General features: G+C 45.3%; 3 protein-coding genes across 5 annotated transcripts; 1 reads left to right on the top strand and 2 right to left on the bottom strand.

Moving 5' to 3' along the window:
- The first annotated feature begins 4,307 nt into the window (after nucleotides 1-4,307).
- LOC124483825 (iron-sulfur cluster assembly scaffold protein IscU-like) lies at nucleotides 4,308-7,044 on the top strand. Its single transcript, XM_047044363.1, has 5 exons — nucleotides 4,308-4,442; nucleotides 5,379-5,492; nucleotides 5,679-5,789; nucleotides 5,988-6,066; nucleotides 6,377-7,044. The coding sequence occupies exons 1-5, from the start codon at nucleotides 4,335-4,337 to the stop codon at nucleotides 6,466-6,468; spliced, it is 504 nt and encodes a 167-aa protein (XP_046900319.1). The 5' UTR covers nucleotides 4,308-4,334; the 3' UTR covers nucleotides 6,469-7,044.
- A 187-nt stretch (nucleotides 7,045-7,231) lies between these two features.
- Nucleotides 7,232-11,185, bottom strand: LOC124483819 (transmembrane protein 119-like). Of its 2 annotated transcripts, XM_047044357.1 has the most exons (3): nucleotides 11,021-11,185; nucleotides 10,386-10,417; nucleotides 7,232-8,979 (listed from the first exon to the last, which is right to left on the bottom strand). In XM_047044357.1, exons 2-3 carry the CDS (start codon nucleotides 10,389-10,391, stop codon nucleotides 8,101-8,103), a joined length of 885 nt encoding a protein of 294 aa, XP_046900313.1. In that variant the 5' UTR covers nucleotides 10,392-10,417; nucleotides 11,021-11,185; the 3' UTR covers nucleotides 7,232-8,100. The 2 variants fall into 2 exon arrangements, with proteins under 2 accessions (XP_046900313.1, XP_046900312.1); XM_047044356.1 differs by lacking the exon at nucleotides 11,021-11,185 and having other exon boundaries at nucleotides 10,386-11,008.
- A 1,721-nt stretch (nucleotides 11,186-12,906) lies between these two features.
- selplg (selectin P ligand) lies at nucleotides 12,907-16,166 on the bottom strand. 2 transcript variants are annotated; one of them, XM_047044350.1, is made up of 3 exons: nucleotides 16,025-16,166; nucleotides 14,748-15,492; nucleotides 12,907-14,675 (listed from the first exon to the last, which is right to left on the bottom strand). In XM_047044350.1, the coding sequence occupies exons 2-3, from the start codon at nucleotides 15,480-15,482 to the stop codon at nucleotides 14,067-14,069; spliced, it is 1,344 nt and encodes a 447-aa protein (XP_046900306.1). In that variant the 5' UTR covers nucleotides 15,483-15,492; nucleotides 16,025-16,166; the 3' UTR covers nucleotides 12,907-14,066. The 2 variants fall into 2 exon arrangements, with proteins under 2 accessions (XP_046900306.1, XP_046900305.1); XM_047044349.1 differs by having other exon boundaries at nucleotides 12,907-15,492; nucleotides 16,025-16,165.
- Between the last annotated feature and the right edge of the window lie 1,933 nt (nucleotides 16,167-18,099).

The following is an 18,099-nucleotide window of genomic DNA, read 5'->3' on the forward strand; positions in this document are numbered from 1 at the left end:
CAGCCTAGGCTAGGGTTAGGGTTAGAGTTCTAGACCTCTAGAAGATTAAAATGTTCCCAGCAGTTACATTTTCTGATGACGTTCTTGTTTTGTGTGTGTTAATTTATCAGGTGCTGCAATAGGGGTGGTGTTAAACAGGAATAGTGAAGAAGTGCCTGTAGCTACTGACCGGTGTTGGGTAACGTTACTTTTTAAAGTAACTTATTACAGTTATTAGTTACATTTATTGTAAAGTAACTAGTTAGTTACTTTAGCTAGTTAGTTAGAGAGTAAGGCATTAAGTTACTTTTGCATTTTTTGCATACTTTTAATTTTACATTAGGAAAAGTCTTCAATTTCTAAGACAATTCACCTTGGTCACCCTTATGCCCAGTAGGGACATATAATGGGTTGACCTCAGCAATAGCACATATTGTACTGAATATTCAGTGTTACTCTCATATAACATGATCAATCCTCATTATACAGTAAGACAGATCAAGGTAATAATCCACCATAATGAAAAGCAATATTGGCATGAAGTTCTTGAATCAAGAAACTCTTTAATAAATAAATAATGTTGTAAAATACCAGGCAGAAGTCTAGTAGTTAATTAGCTAGCTCTACAATTTACCAGGGCTAGGTTCGAATCTAGGAGCAAATCGAAGCTAAGCTATAGCTGGGTATATGATAGCTAAATGGTGTTCACTTATGTACTGAACCAGACTATTTTTACTTACTGTAATATACCTCATCTTAAACCTAAACCACTGAACGATACATTAACACATCACAAAAGCTTGAGTTATATACATTATCTAATGTGACATTACGTAGGCCTGTACATGCAAGTCTTAAATAACAATTTAGCTGGTCGGCTCCATGACGCCGGGTAAATTGGGCTCTATTGGGCTTTAAATTGCACCAGAGTGAACTTTGAATCAAAGATGATACTTTTCCAAAGAAGATTGCACGTTTTCTTGATTGGACACAGATAAGTTTGGAGATGATTGGCTAAGCAGTGCATATACACAGTGTTGCAAATAACCCCAGAATCAGAATGGGATTTATTCGCCATGAAAGTTTGCACAGACAAGGAATTAACTTTGAAAGGAAGGTGCATACAATAAACATATAGGAACCTAACATTTAAATATGTGGACTATCTATACTAAGGGTACATAGGGTACATAAACTAGCAGTACTAAGTGGAATTAGAATTAAACAAAATGTACAAGAAAATTAAATATAAGTTGCCAATTACAACATAAAAATACAAATATCATAAAAATAGAAATGTACAAGATACAATCGTGTAAATGCAATGTGTTTTAAGCAGGAAGTCATTAGATTAAGTGTGGACCCTTGGCCTTATTGAAGAGGCCAACAGCGGAAGGGAAAAACTGTTTTTGTGGCGTGAAGTATTGGTCCTGTTGGAACGCAGCCTTCTGCCGGAAAGGAGTGACTGAAACAGGGAGTGTCCAGGGTGGGAGGAGTCGGCCACAATCTTCCTCGCTCGCCTCAGGGTCCTCAAGGTGTGCAGGTCCTCGAGGGAAGGCAGATTGCAGCCGATCACCTTCTCAGCAGTGCGGATGATACACCGCAGCCTGCTCTTGTCCTTGGCAGTGGCAGCAGTGTAACAGACGGTGATGGAGGAGGTGAGGATGGACTCAATGATGGCTGAGTAGAAGTGCACCATCATTGTCTTTGTCAGGTTGAATTTCCTCAGCTGCCGAAGGAAGTACATTCTCTGTTGTGCTTTCTTGATGAGGGAGCCGATGTTCAGTTCGCACTTGAGGTCCTGGGAGAGGATAGTGCCCAGGAAGCGGAAGGACTCCACAGTGTGGGGAGTCACTCAAGGTGATGGGGGTGAGTGGGGCTGTGTTCCTCCTGAAGTCCACAACCATCTCCACTGTCTTAAGAGCATTGAGCTCTAGGTTGTTCTGGCTGCACCAGGTCACCAGGTTGGCCGCTTCCCACCTATAATCAGACTCGTCTCCATCAGAGATGAGCCCAATAAGGGTGGTGTCGTATGCAACCTTCAGGAGTTTGACGGACGGATGACTGGAGGTGAAGCTGTTGGTGTACAGGGAGAAGAGCAGAGGAGAAAGGACGAAGCCCTGAGGTGATCCGGTGCTGATGGACCGGGAGTCAGAGACTTGTGTTCCCATCTTAACGCACTGCTTCCTGTCAGACAGGAAGTCTGTGATCCACCTGCTGGTGGAATCAGGCACGTTCAAATGGGAGAGCTTGTCCTGAAGCAGGGCTGGGATGATGGTATTGAAGGCAGAGCTGAAGTCCACAAACAGGATCCTGGCATAGGATGCTGGGGAGTCCAGGTGCTGTAGAGTGAAGTGGAGGGCCATGTTAACTGCGTCGTCCACAGACCTGTTGGCTCTGTATGCAAACTGCAGGGGGTCCAGTAGAGGGTCTGTGATGGATGTAAGGTGTGCCAGCACCAGGCGCTCAAAATACTTAATTACCACAGAGGTCAGGGCAACGGGTCTGTAGTCATTATATGACGATGAGTGCAGCAGGTGCAGTCACATAATATTATATTAAAGACTGTGTCTAATGCAATATAACCACCTGAAAGAGCAAAATTATCTCTATCATAGTAGGTATTATTTGTGGGGAAAATAGTAGCACTCTATAACAAAATAATATGCTTATCTTATATACACTATAGAAACTATTAAAAAACGATTCCATGAAATGAATAAGTTCTTATTTTCTTTGGTATTTTTGTGATTAGCAATGATGATTGCTGGGTAATATGTATGTTTTTGTGCAATGGCAAGTCTCTATTTGATCATGTGACGAGACGATACGATATAGACAAGGCTCTGGTTTTGTGAATTCATTTCTCCACCACCAAGTGTATAATCCAATTTGAAAAATGATAAACAAAAAGACTGATATAATTTGAAACAAAAAAATCCATACAAACTGTATGTACAGTCAAAACTACAATGTACTACTCTAGGTCACTAAACTGTGGCAGTCAGTGCACAGACAACAAACTCACGTTTCTGAATTCGCTAGAGTAGAGCATAAACTAGCTCACAATAAACTTTCTCTCCAAGAAGTTCTCATCACAGACGTCTTTCAAGAAGACGACCTTAGAGAAAACGCCTTTTTGTCGAAGTCGGAAATGATGTCGTTTGGAAATGATGTCGTAGCGGACCAATCAGGGCCAAGGGGTATCCGTCGCTGTACAGCACGGCATGACGGATCGACAGGAATTTTAACGGTGCACGGGAGAGCTCTCCGACGGCCCCGGAGACGACGGAGAGGGCGTTCCAGGGCGTTCCATCTATGTGTAGGCCCTTCCCATGTGTCCGTAATCGTGAAGCACGGAGTACCATATAACGGCCTTTAACCTTCTCCAGACAGAAGCAGAGTCGTTAGCAGAGAACTGGCACTTCAGCCTCTCTGAGTAGTCGTTTAGCCTCTCTTACCGCCTGGCTAAACCTGTTCTTTGACTCCTTGAATCTGTCCTTGTCCCCACTCCTAAACGCGGCCTCTTAACGACTTTGTGATCTAAATCAATACACTGTAACTTCCTACTCGCACTTGTTCAGGGAGTACAACGGTACTTAGGAATGGTTGGCTGAACCCAATGGTAGTTTCCTCAAGGATCACAATGACTCTTGCTTAGAGACTTGTTGCTCTTGTTGGTTAGTGGTAGCTGATTTAAACTGTTGTATTCTATTTTAGTTAATCTAATTTTTATTTTTATTTTACTGTTGCTTGTTTTTCTACAGGTACACTTGCACTTACATATTCATGTTGTTTAAATTGTAACTTGCTTAACTACATGCTCTTATGGTTTTTCCCTTTGGCACTTATTTTTTGGTTGTTCACAATGTGTGCTTCTTGTTTTGGCTACCCGCAATGCTTTGGGGCTATCTTGTTGTTATTATCAGTGACCTATGCACTTTGTGAAGCTCTCTCTTGGAAGTCACTTTGGATAAAAGCGTCTGCTAAATGAATACATGTAAATGTAATGTAAATGTACAGAAAGGCTATTTTGGGCTATTCATCGTACATGTAAAATATCACTGAACGGGAACAAGTATAGCCCCCCCCCCCCCAAAAAAAAAAAAGAAAGAAAAAGAAAAAACTGTATTTGTCCGAACAATCGGTTTCAGAAAACTATATTCATAGAGAGAGCTTGGAACACTAAGACATCAGAGTAAAAAAAAAAACACAAGTGTCGCCCTTAAATGTAAGACTGTAAACCTGTGAAGATCCTATGTCAATTTATGAAAAAAAAACTAAAGCTAAGCGCCTCCCTCCTACACTGTCATGCGCAGTAAGGCAGTACTTTTCTAGCAAGTGCGTCATTCACTATGAACATGGCGGGTACAGTGGCAAAGAAGTGCATCGCTCCTCTCGTTTTAGTCAACAGAAGACTTTCTGCTCCAGAATTTATTATTCAGTCTTCCTATCACAAGAAGGTAATGTCTAGCTGTCTGGCTAAGTGCAAGCTAAATTGACTTATGTAAGGATTATGTTGCCATGTCACAATGTTTTGACTTTAACAGCCAGCGAGTGGGGGACTGTTAGGAAACAAGTACGAGGGCTAGCTAGCTAAAGCTAGCTATTTCATAACTGTTGTCACTGATTCAGTCATGTGTTTATAATTGTATTAATCTGTTATTTGTATGTTTTTACCAACACACTCAATATCCTAACGAGGCGTTACATTGGGAATTTGTGTTAGGCATTATGAAAATGAAGTAAAACGAAGACTAAATGCAGCCAACTGAACGCAATAAAATAGGCAAACAAGAAATAACTAGGCTTGCTGCTATACCTGTTTGACCTTAGTCCAGCCTCCCTATGTATGTATGTACCCTTAGATTAATCTCTAGACAGCTCATTTGGTTATTTCTTCATGTGCGCAATTATCTATATTATGTAGCAAGGGTTAAATACGTAAACAGCTAGAGGTCACTGGCTAGGAATGTATAGCTACTGAAATCTGAAAAGCCATGGAAAGACACCACTGAATGTCTTAAAGGTAAATTAGTGCTTGGTCAGTTGCTAAGGCCTGTTACTACGATTTTATTGACTAATGAAGGCAATCAGCTGCGTCATTAATCTTGTTAACTACTTAAATTAATTCCTCAACGGTAACTAGAGAATGACTCAGCATGGGAAATAAACGAAGAGGGGAGGAGGGAGCCTCCGGAATTAACTGTTGTTGACGGTGCAGTCCTGCCCTAATCTGTTTATTTTGATTGTTCTGACATAACGTTGCAACTTCCCCTTGCATAACAGCAATTCAAGGGGCCTTGGAATGGCCATGAATCTTGTTATTCGGGATGCCCTTCAAACCGGGTAGGAGAGGGGGAGTACATTGTGTTGATCATTAATCTGCTTTGCCCTAGGTGGTAGACCACTATGAGAACCCAAGAAATGTTGGGTCCTTGGACAAGAACTCCAGGAAAGTGGGGACAGGTTTGGTGGGTGCCCCTGCGTGTGGTGATGTCATGAAGCTCCAGGTACGTGTGACCTCACTCTCCACCAGCCTGGATGTGTCTGTGAGTCTTTCTTTGACTTGAAATTGCTGACTCATTCTGTGATGGCAAATCCACTGCGTATGCTTGGGTTTTACCCAGACGGATGAAGACATGTATCACCCATACACACACAGGTGGTCTGTAAAATAGCTCTCCTCTAATTGTCAGATTGAGGTGGACGACCAGGGGAAGATTGTGGATGCGAGGTTCAAGACGTTCGGCTGTGGCTCTGCCATTGCCTCCAGCTCCCTGGCGACGGAGTGGGTGAAGGGTAAATCTGTGAGTAAACACAGTTCCCCTCCTTCTCCACTTCCTGTTTGGGTGTTCTGGTCCAGAGTTTGTTGAATGTTTAGGATCCAAAATCACTTCCACTGCCTTGTTTCCCCTCCACCCTCTTCTCTCTTCCTCCTTCTGTGCTATGATGCTAGAATGGACCCCAAGCAATGGAATACAAGTGTTTTGTTCTCCTTATACTAGGTTGATGAAGCCCTGACGATTAAGAACACGGATATCGCTAAGGAGCTCTGTCTTCCTCCAGTCAAACTCCACTGTTCTAGTGAGTCCACGTGTCAGCCTGACATCTGGGGCATTCTACTAAGCCCAGGGCATTCTATTAAGCCCAGGGCATTCTATTAAGCCCAGGGCATTCTAATAAGCCCAGGACATTTTCTATTGAGCCCAGGGCATTCTATTGAGCATTGGCCATTTTATTTAGCCTTGCATAATCTATTTAGTCCTGTACATTCTATTTACCCTAGTGCTTTCTACTACACTCTTCAAGAATACTTTGTGGCACCTTCACCATTCCATTGCCGTTGCTGACCTCTCCCTTTGACCCCCCCCCCCCCCCCCCCCTTCCCACCCAGTGCTGGCTGAAGATGCCATCAAAGCCGCCCTGGCTGACTACCGTCTCAAACAGAAGGACGACCAGAAGGAGGCCATCAAAGCCAGCAACTAGAGCCTTTCCTCCTCCTGTCCTGGACAACTCCTCCACTTCCTGTAGTGCATCTCCTCTACTTCCTGTATGCTACTACAGGGGACATGGAGTCCCCCCCACATCACCTCCAGTATAGCTAATGCCGGGGCACCTCCCTGAGTCCAGGACACCCTCAGGCCTACTTAGACAAGGCTTCTCACCAGGCCCTGTTACAGAGACCCTTTCTCTAGCCTGTCACATTAACGCACAACGTAAACACGGATCGGTGTCATTGGTACAAGTTCAGCCTTATTTGCAGTGAGAAATATAGATCCCGAGCGTAGGAGAGTTAGGCTTGGTGTTTTGTTCTTTTTACAGTATTGAATATTTGTCATGAAGTGGTCATGCTTGAAGCAGAGGTCGAGTTATTGATCATGACCTTTTAAGGTTGTCTTGTCCAATCAACGTCCATGAAACGTATTGTTTTGAAGATTATTATGGAAAGCTATGCAGTGTATGTCAGATGCTTGCAAACTATCCAAATGTTTATTGATTTGTTTGTGGTAGTATTTCAGACATGCTTCCTGATCATATCTCAATAAAATATACTCAGTAACACAATGTTGTTGCTTATTTTTTTTTAATGTAATGTACTGTTCCTCTCTCTCACCAACCGTCTCTGGAGGAGGGGATCCCTCTGAATTGCTCCTCCCAAGGTTTCTATAATTTTTTTTCTCCTATTGGGAATTTTTTCAGTTTTTTTTTCCTTGTCTTCCTTGAGGGTTTAAGTTGGTTGAGGGGCAGTTCTATGGGCATATGTGAAGCCCTCTGTGACATGCTTGCGTGTAAAAAGGGCTGTACAAATACATTTGATTTGAATGTAGACACTTATGTGAGAAATCATGGTGGGATTTTAGGGGCAACAATTGTTTTGCGATTAGCTCAAGAATTGGGTACTGTACGAAGTTGTAGTTTTTCAGGTGTCTGTTTCTGAACCCAAGGATGTGCGGTGCCGCATAAGACGTTTGGATAAGCGCTTACTGCGTTTCAAATGTCCATTTCAATTCTATTCAGACTCAGTTCCTTTGTTATGAAAGCGCTGTTCTATAATTGGCCACAAGGTGGCATTGTTACCATGGTATGCCAAGCCTACATTGCTTATCGAGCCAAACAAAAGTTTTCATCTTGTTTTCCACTTGTACAACATTAGTGTGTGCATTTTTCATTTATTTAGGTGCAGCCCTATATCCACCAAATGCACTTGGCAGCAACTGAACATGAAATACAAAAATATACTTTAAACCGGTAAGGTATAATTGTATTAAAATACAAGCAATTGTGATGTTGAGCTTCATTAAACAGCATTTAGTGGCAAAATCTTCTGAGCAAAACCTTTTGTCAGCCATTTCCACACAGCCAGTATTACTTTTGTCCGTTCGAAAGTAAATGCTTTTATACAAACAAGTCTAAAAACGTGTTCATCAGGGAATGATAAAACATCCTATTGGGTTCTAATCGCCCTCTCCCGACAGAGATTTCTGCAGAGTATTTGTGCTTCAAAATAAACTAGCTCTTCAAGAAAAGCGTTGCAGGTCACAAAGCTGAAGGCTGAGTTTGTCACTCAAGCGGTTCAAAAGGTAGCAAACCGCAAAAGATCGTTCATGCTCAGTCCTACTAAAAGGCAGTTTTTTCTCCAGTAATCATCTGGACGCTAGCTGATGAGTCATTTTCTGTGTCTGGAGAGGAAGGCCTCTCCTGTCTGGCTGGTGAATTTGGCCTTCCAGAAGGAGGCTTTGCAGAGTCGTGGTGTTCCTGGAGGTCTGGCTGCTCAGCCGGCATCACAGCCGGCATCACAGCCGGCATCACACCTGGCTCTGGGCTGCTGCTCAACGGGCCCTCGCCGTCCGACGGCTCCTCTGGATCCTCTGGGTCACACGGCTCTGACTCCTCGCTGTCTGGGATGCTTTCCTCCTCTGCCCGAGGAGGAAGACTGACCTCCGGACTCCTGCCAAGCGCCGCCTGGTTGAGAGGAGCCTTCGTAGGAGTGCGGAGGTTCTTCACAGCCTTCATGATGTCAGCCTGGAGCTGCTTGCTGGAATCCAGCGGCTCACCGGGCTGCGTGTCGGAGGGCTGCTCAGGCACTTCGTTGAAGGGCCTGATACCCCCGCTCTTGTCCTTCTGGTCCACGTACATCTTGGGAGGGAAGGAGGAAGGGTAGTAGGCGTTACCCTTCCTCCTGTGGCTCATCATGGCCGCGCAGCAGACGACGAGGACGACGATAGCAAGGAGGGAGGAGCTGACGAGGATGAGGAGAAGGTTCTCCTGCAGGAACTGCACCATGTGACTGAGGAAGGCGGAGCCATCCAGGGTGGGTGGGAACTCGGTGCCGGGGCCATCTGTTTCAGGTAAGTAAAAGGTGGGGACCAGAGCCCCTAGCTCCTCCACCTCTGCACTGCCCTCCAGTGACAAGTTGAACGGGAGGGGCGTGGCCAGACAGCTGCTCCACCACGTCAAGGCAGACATGGCCAGGAGGAGCGTCATCTCTGTCTGGACCTGTGGACGACATCACAAAATGAATTGGGTTTTAATATTTTATGCCATCTGTTGCACGTATCTTGGTAATTTCTGAGTTTAACATTGTATAAATATAACAGTGGGGCCCAGCAGGTTCTGTGTTTGGCATGTTGACATTGAGACAACAGCTGAGAGCTGAGGGCCGGATTAGAAAGCCTGAATTCCAATCATATCCTTTCCACCCCCAAAAAAACCACACACACACAAACTATTGGACTTAATTTGTAAATTACACAAACTAAACACAGTTCATTTTCAGTGACATGAGCAGAAATACATGACTGCAAGGATAAAACCCATCTTAAAATCGATTGCCGCATTGACTGTCTTCCTAAAGGCTTGAGGGCAATGAGGTTGTTTTAAAAACCACAATGTCTCCTTGTCATGCATTTGACCTAAATCAAGAGCATGCCTGTTTTCCTCAGATTTAATTTGAGGCATCCCACAGCCCAGACAGTAGCAGCGACTAGAAGGACCCTGGCTCTCTCTCTCTCTTCTCCCCCGGCTCCTTCAGGTCGGAGGCAGAGCTGAAAGCCTCCTGTTGTGGAAGTGGATCCTTTATTGAAAAGTTGACAGACGGGTGGGTCAGATGGCTGAGCGGTTAGGGAATCAGGCTATTAATCAGAAGGTTGCTGGTTCGATTCCCGGCCGTGCAAATGACGTTGTGTCTTTGGGCAAGGCACTTCACCCTACTTGCTTCGGGGGGGTATGTCCCTGTACTTACTGTAAGTCGCTCTGGATAAGAGCGTCTGCTAAATGACTCAATGTGTGGGTTGCAAACAAGGTTTGCACTCCTGATGGATTCTCTGGGTTAGGGTTGGGGTTATCTCCTGATGGATCGTCTGCTGCAGTATGCTGAAGAGCAGACGTGGACAGCTCCCTCCCTCCCTCCCTCTCTCTATCGCTCTCTCTCTCTCTCTCTCCCCTCCCCTTCTTCCTCTCTCTTTTCCACTCCATCTGTGTGCAAGCTGGGCCACATGAGGTACTGAACTCATCAGGACATGGGGGGATGGGCACAGTCATGTTTAATGTATCAGTCATTCACCCCCTAGCACACCTATAGTTGCGCGTGCACACACACACACACTCATCACACATATGGTACATGCAAAGCTGTGACATAGAACATTTATGATTGTGATTTGGGGGCCTCTTACTTTTAGCTGGGGCATAAGTATTCCCCTAAACAGGAAGTTATCCTGAGGGAGTCATGATGCTGTCACAACTGTTTACAACACTCATGTGAGCGCTGGTGTTTAGCAAAACTGTGTAAAAGGGGCTGCTCTCTGCATGGCCTAGAGGAATATTTTCTTCAGGAAACATACTCTGAACTCACAAGTAAAAAGGGGAGAAATTAGGTTTAAATGGAAGAGAAAAATACTCACCGTCATAGAAGTGGTCACACTGAAAAGACTCCCTTTGGAACCACGGGGGACAGAGCAGAAGTGAAATTTAGTCCAGAAGCGAAAAGGCTACTCAGAGAGAGAGAGAGACACGTCTGTGCTCCTCACCTAAGACTTTTAACTTCTACAGTTTCAGATTTCAGCCCGGAGAGTTCTCTGACCAGCACAGAAAAAAACCCTGAAACTTCTTGGCCATCAGGACAAATCCCTCCCTCCATCCCCCCCTCCATCCCCTCCCCCCCCCTCCTCCTGTGCCTGGCTTCCCAGTAAGGACCGGGCTCAGACCTCTACACAGATTGTTCTTGTTAAGCAGTAGTTTATAAATCGCTGTGGGGGCAGGGGTCTGTCCTCCTGTCCCAGGTCTAGTATTACATGTCCTGGACAGTTAGCACTGCAGCAACAAAAGCTATCGGAGGGACTCACACAACACTTGGAAATAGAACCGCCAGACAAAGAACAGACAAAAATACACTGCATATCTATGTATCTTAGGTTGCTGTGTCTCCGTATTCACTACCTCTGCATTTATTTATATATAAATATATACATGTATTTATACTTCCTGCTTAGTCCCTAGGATCAGTTTCTAACATACTATAATGTCAGATATGTCGTACTCAGCCTTTTTGGTCATTTTCCTCGGCTCCCAACATGCATGTTGACTGCTTCTCTCAGGGGTTAGGAGTGGGACTTGAGCCTCAGCCGAACAGTGCTGGCCCACACAGCAGCCGAGCCGTGGTAAAAGACTTTGCTGTCGAAGAGGGCGATCATGTCTCCACAGGAAGGGGTTAATGTTTCCTGAGTGGCGAGCGCAGTTATAACAGCCAGTGAAGGAGGGGGGGGGGAGGGGGCCAGGGGGGGAGGGGGCCAGGGGGGGGGGGGGGGGGGAATGCTGGGGACCTGAGAAACAATGAATATGGTGTTGTAGGAGAGAGACCTGTGCAGAAAGAGAGAGCGAGTCCAAGAGAGAGAGAGAGTATGTATTTGTCTACGTTTGTGTGTGGGTGTTTGTTTGTCTATGTGTTTGTGAGTGGGTTTATGTTTGTCTATATGTGTGAGTTTACATGTGTCTATGTGTTTGTGTGTGTGTGTGTGTGACAGCAGACACACAGGCATGCAGATGTATCACGACCAGCCTGGAGTCAGAGCACATCAGTTCAGAATGCGAGTGTTTTGCCAGCTGATGATGTGTAAGATTCATCTGCACCAGACCAACACCAGACAATCTTTATATGGTCATACACGGCCAATGCGTTCCAAACCTCATGCTCTAAGCTCCGTCTCACAGATATTGGTGTCAGACTCCCCCCCTCCCATGCGTATTGTGTGTGTGTTTATTTAGCAGAAGCTTTCATCCAAAGCGACATGCAGAATTGGACTTGCAAACTTCATCTGGGGTCTGTAAACGAGGTATGCGGCTGTACAACAATGTCAGCTCTGCTTTCAGTCTCTGCTTTTACTCTCACTAACTCACAGTGGAGAGGCCTGTTGGATGAATGTGAAAGCCAACTGGCCTTGACATTTCATTGGAGTGTTTGCATTCATAAGCTACTGCTGCTCTCACAGTAAACCAGGGGACAGTAACTGTTGGGACGGACAATAACAGTGTTATGAAGTCAAGTACGAATCTGACAAGGGTCAGATGGCTGAGAGGTTAGGGAGTTGGGCAATTAATCAGAAGGTTACCGGTTCGATTCCCGGACGTGCAATATGATGTTGTGTCCTTGGGCAAGACACTTCACCCTACTTGCCTCGGGAGAATGTCCCTGTATTTACAGTAAGTCGCTCTGGATAAGAGCGTCTGCTAAATGACTAAATGTAAATGTACAAATGCTAGGATCCACCTGGCTTTAATCACCTTGACATTTATTTATGTGATTGTTTTGATCTGTTATCCCATCCAACACTTTAAACCCTGGCGGTGTAGACTTGGGTGGAGCTGTACTGTGTCTTGATTGCACTGATGGAAGGAACTTGGCTCGGTCACAAACAGAGATGTAGCCACTGGCTGAGGAACCCTGAGACCAGAGCTCTCTTTTCCTCTCGTGTCGAGGGAACGGAATATGAAAAAGAGACGGGGGAGAGAATAGAACTCAGTCCGACATCTGAGTGCTCAGGTTTGAAGGAGGAAGGGGCTTCTGCCATCTCTGTGTTATGACTTCTCATAGACAAACAACGACACGGAAATAACTGAAACATCAGCTTCCCCTTCTAGAGCTTCTAGAACTCCAAAGAAAACCATACCAAAGATTACTGCTTTATCACACGCCTTGAAACTTACATGTCGCTAATATAGATTTATTACCCCCTGATGCACACTGCTGCACGATCATGTCTTAGATCTTGAAGATTTGAAACCCAGAAAAAAACACTCTCATCATAACCAGAAACTTTTCAAAGAAATATAAGGCTTTTTGGAAGCTTTTCTGAAATGGGATTATAGTGTAATTTTCAGGGATGGGATGACATTGTGATACCAAACTTTGACAACGCAGACCACAAAACCCCTGAATTAAATGTTTATTGCTGCAGCCTAGGATTATACACAACTCAGTCAACAGATGCATGGTTCAGAAATGGCTGTACATTCTTACTTTGCCATCTCTGTCAGATTGAGGTCTTCGACTGTAACTGAAAGCAATTCGCAAATGAAACTCAAAACTTCAGTTTCAGATCCATAAATCACTCGTAGGTTTTAAATCTCCCCTGTAAACTGTGTTTTGCGCTGGGAGCATTGGTTAAAACAGGCCTGTTGGTAAGTGAAACACCAGCAAGGTTTCTGACATTTTTCACATCGCTGTTCTCATCCCAACCCCACTGTTACATACCTTTTTTCAAGAATTTATGTTAAGAGGGTTCAGAAAAAATACTGGACAAATCTATAAATTGCTGCATGAACTCTGCAGAGACCCCCATTAGTTTGGAATTGGTATATAAGAGTGCTTTATGAGACAAGTTTTCACCACCTGACTTCCTCAAACACGGGAAGTCCGTTTCACGGTAATGTGTCATGAAATGGTTCTCTGGTTCTGCATTTGAGTCTTCATTGTCTCCTCCTCTGACTGAAAGGCGGATGCAGTGATGCCAGACCGTTGACTTCAAAGAGGAAGCTGTAATCTGTAAATCTTAAAGCAACAGTTGGTTCCACATTCACAGCAGTCAACCAGACATCAAGTCTTCATCCAACTGAGGACATCTTCAAACACATTTTGAAAATAGAGTATATTTTTGTACTCCTCTCACATCCTGCTGCTGTATGCACACATAGGTCCTTTTTTATGACCAGGAAAAGGGATAAGCCAGACACAAACAAAGCAAGTTTCTTTCAAGCCTGGTGATGTGCTGAATACTAACATGGCCACCAGTTTTCAGGCAAACTTAAGTTCGAAATGTAACTACCTTTAGTCATTTATCAGACACTTTTATCCAGAGCGACTTACAGTAAGTACAGGGACATTCCCCCAGAGGCAAGCAAGGGTGAAGTGCCTTGCCCAAGGACACAACGTCATTTTTGGCACGGCCGTGAATCAAACCGGCAACCATAGTAATAGCCCGATCCTGATTCCCTAACCGCTCAGCCATCTGACTCCAAACTAGTCAACCAGGCTGGTGTTCCCCCTGTCACAACGAGTGACAACAAACATTCCTCTTCTAGTCCCACGTCTACACGACACGGTCGTTGTCGGGGAGGAAACTGTGGAGAGTCAAATCGTCGCCTCCGTCGTCACTGTCCAACTCGCCACCGTTGAGAAGCCCTCGGTTGTGAATGCGTGACCTTCCTAGAACCTCCCGGTTGATTTCAGGCAGCAGCGCGGAGATACACGTCATCTCTGTGCCCCGCTGTCCCTCTCTCATCTTGTACATGCGCTTCCAGGACGAGAGCTTGGTGCAGAGGATGATGGTGCTGACCATGAAGATGGTAGCTAATCCTGCCAGCGAGGCGATGGCGATCAGACACATGCTTACTAGGCCTCCTCTTCGGTTCGTGGGGCAGGATAGGACCCCGCCTCCTTCTCCGCGGCCCTTGTCCTGGTCGGGTGTCTTGGTGGACGTGGTTGTCGATGGGGGAAACACGTTGTTCCTCCTGGGAACCTTTGGAATCAGGACCCCTGAAGAGTTGGTAGAGTTGGCTGTGGTGATAATGGCTGCTGTGGTGGAGACATTGTTATGGGTAAAGATAGGTCCAATGGCTGTGGTGGATTCAGTCGAGGTATGGTTAGAGCTGGCAGAGATGGACTCATTGGTAGAGATAGGGCCCGTAGTGGAGGTGAACTTCATGGTAGAAATGGGGCCCATGGTAGAGATGGACTCATTGGTAGAGATAGGGCCCGTAGTGGAGGTGAACTTCATGGTAGAAATGGGGCCCATGGTAGAGATGGACTCGTTGGTAGAGCTAGGGCCTACGGTGGAGGAAAAGGGTCCAGTGGTGACAGTGAGCTCCAGCATGGGGGAATGTGTTGTCGAAGAGCTGAGAGTGGTGGTAGCTAGTTCACGAGACGATGGGCCCAGGGCCTTGGAAGGTGTTTCAGTTGGTTGTTCTGTTTCTGAGGTGATACTCACAGGGGAGAGAGGAGGTGGAGGAACACCTGGCAAAGTTGTCAGCACAGAAGGATTAAGGTTCTGGCCAGATGATGGACCTGGGCTGGTCACCCGAGGCTGTGAGAGGTTCTCACCCTCGTCACTGGTGCTGGTGTCGGGCTCCGGGCCTTGGGTGGTTCGAACGTCTGTCTTTTCATCTTCACTTCCTGTCGCTGATGAACTACTGTTTCGAGTTGCCTCTGTACGTGGTCTCACATCCACCGGCTGGTCCAGGGGCTGTCGGGTCACTGCCGTCAGGTGGCCCAGGGTGTCCGTGGGTTGTGAGGACCCAGGTGTGGAGACGTTGTCTGGCTCCTGTTGAGCTGGGGGAGCTTGGGAGGACACAGAGCTGACTGGCTCAGTGGAGGCCTGGGAGGGGATGAGAGCGGACTCACTGCTGTTGCTACTGTGCAATGGGGTAAACACATCCTGAGTTTCCACAGAGGACAGCAGGAAGATACTCCAGCACAGAAGATACCCTGTATGCTTCCTGAAGGCCATGATGCCAATTCTGAAACGGCAAAGGCAAGGCTTGATCAATGGTCATGTTAAGACATGCTTGTTGCAATAGCAGGAAATATGTCAACCCAGTAAATAGAGAGATATGCAGATAGATGGACTGATAGATGGTGTGTGTCTGTGGATAACTGTTGTGTGTCATAAAGCATTCTGTGACCAAAGAGGCTTGTGGCAAAGTATGGAACAGCTCGTCATAAACCATTTGACCGCAGAATCAGGAACTTGATTTTAAACTTTTGTCTGTGACATGAGTGTGTTCTGCCAAAACTAACAGCAAACATCAACCAAAGTATTTCTTTAGGAGGGAAGTACATTTTATGATTATTATAACTTTTTAACCAACATAAACTTGAGGGTTGGTTCTTTCCGGAACCATGTGCTTGAAAATGTTCCATGTCAAAACTTAAGCAGGTATTGAGTCACAGCAATCCTCTAAACACAACATGAAATCACCTGGACAGTAACACAGTAGCCAGACTGTACCATCCCCAAATGTCAGACAGACACCTCATCGCTTTTCTTACCTGACCCGAGGAGATGGAGAAGGAAGGGAAGGCCGATGGAGCTCAAGTCGAAGATGCTGGAGCTCAGAGCATGTCTGCGTGCGTTGATGAGCCGACTGAAGAGACGAACAGGGCAGAGTCTCTACCTGCTATGGGGAAACAGGAAGTGAGCAATGCAACAGATGTCAAAGCAACACTGACGCAAGTGTGAGGAAAGATGGCAGAGTTTAGAGTTTGCAAGTGTAGACTGAGGGGATTTTGCCAGAACATGCCTCAAAACATGTGTCTGAATGCAAGAAGGGAGTTGCTCAGATGGGTAAGTGACTCCAACCACACTCACCTCACAACACTAACACTGCACTACTTTTTGTTTTGATGTGTTTTTCTTTAATATTAGACAAATATTGTAAATTGTTTACATTGCAATGGGTTAAATGGTTTTGTATTTTAGTATGGTTAAATATTTAATTGCCAATAAGAACTTTGGTCATGTGCACATGACAATATACTTGAACTAAGAATAGTATGTAGTCAGTTTAAACAGAGGTAAGACACAGACCTGAGCAGCACTCAAGAGTGCTTTCTGTGATGTGTAACAGCAGATGTATTAATCCTGTGATGTGTAACAGCAGATGTATTAATCCAAAATAACAAAGGAGGGATCTGAATCTGGGATCTGCTGATCCAGGAAAATGCTCTAACCACTGAGCTCCATCTTCTCACAGCGATAGGGGATTGGATTACAGCCTCCAGGAGGGCATATATATATATATATATACTTATTATGTTATGGCAGGCTAATTTCTTTACAGTGAGGGAATGGAAATGTGTCAAGTATCAAAACCCGTACCCATGGAAACAACAGTTTCCAGTTCTGATGAGTCATCCTGGGTGAGATGCTTGGCGAGTGGTTGCTGTAGCACAGGACGTTAGCTTGTCACCTCTCACCCACCCACCCATTGACAACACAGAAAGCGCTTGGAAAGTGAGTCCCTTTCTGATGGCAATGATACCATTTAGGATGTGAAAGAGGACACAGAACATGGAGTCTGATGGAAACATGCTTATTAATTCAGGGTGCATCGTGCACCTCTACTTCAGGACTGGTTTCCAGCTTGTCTTTTATGTATTTCACAGCTTCATAACCCTGTAAAGGACTGTTCTCCAAACAAAACAGAACCTAGTTCTTCCAACAACAAATAAAACATAGAAACAATAGAAACTTTTGCATGTCCATGAATTTCTTTTGAAAGGTAAAATTATAAAAATAAATTAAAAAATCTTCCGAAAGGTTTAAACAAGCTAAACTGTGGCACAGCACAGAGGGAGCCCTGTGTGACAGACACCAAGGGACAAATCTTCTCCTCTGAACATTACTGCACATTTCTGCACAACAACGTCTTATCTATTCAGATAACCACTGATAATAGAGAACTGAGGGCCAAACACGACGCCTGAAAATGTTTTGGCAAGAGATTCTGACACGGACATGGTACCAGATAAAAGCAGACAAGCTTCAGACAAAATAGACAAAAGAGGTGATTTATCCCACACAGTGACCTTCAAACTGGCGTTTTTCCCGGCTAAGGGGTTTAATTTGTGGGTGGTCGAGATAGGGGGGGAAGAGAGAGGCAGAAGGCGTTGTCAAACAAGAATGAGGAAGAAACGGGCTAAAGCCTTTCTAGAAAACTCTCACGTAAGTAAACAAATGACCAGCTAAGAACTTATCTGCTTGTTAAAGGACTCCATCCTGACTAGCTAGTAAATGCTTCAGTGTATATCTGCTCTCATCTTCTTTTGTCATCACCCCCATCTAGCTAGTTCACTGGTGTCTGAAGTCTGGCAGCTACAGAGCCAGCCTATCACCAACCCTCTGGCTCCAGAGCAGAGGCCTGCATACTGTAACACCAGCCTGTCAGAGGCCTATAGCCTCTAGAGACAGCCTATCAGAGACCCTCAGCATGGCTTAGCCTCTAGAGACAGCCTATCAGAGACCCTCAGCATGGCTTAGCCTCTAGAGACAGCCTATCAGAGACCCTCAGCATGGCTAGTACGAGTCTAGCCTCTAGGGGCCCTCAGCCTCTGTCAGTCTGGAC

Source organism: Hypomesus transpacificus, chromosome 22, assembly GCF_021917145.1.
Source record: "Hypomesus transpacificus isolate Combined female chromosome 22, fHypTra1, whole genome shotgun sequence".
Classification (NCBI taxonomy): domain Eukaryota; kingdom Metazoa; phylum Chordata; class Actinopteri; order Osmeriformes; family Osmeridae; genus Hypomesus; species Hypomesus transpacificus.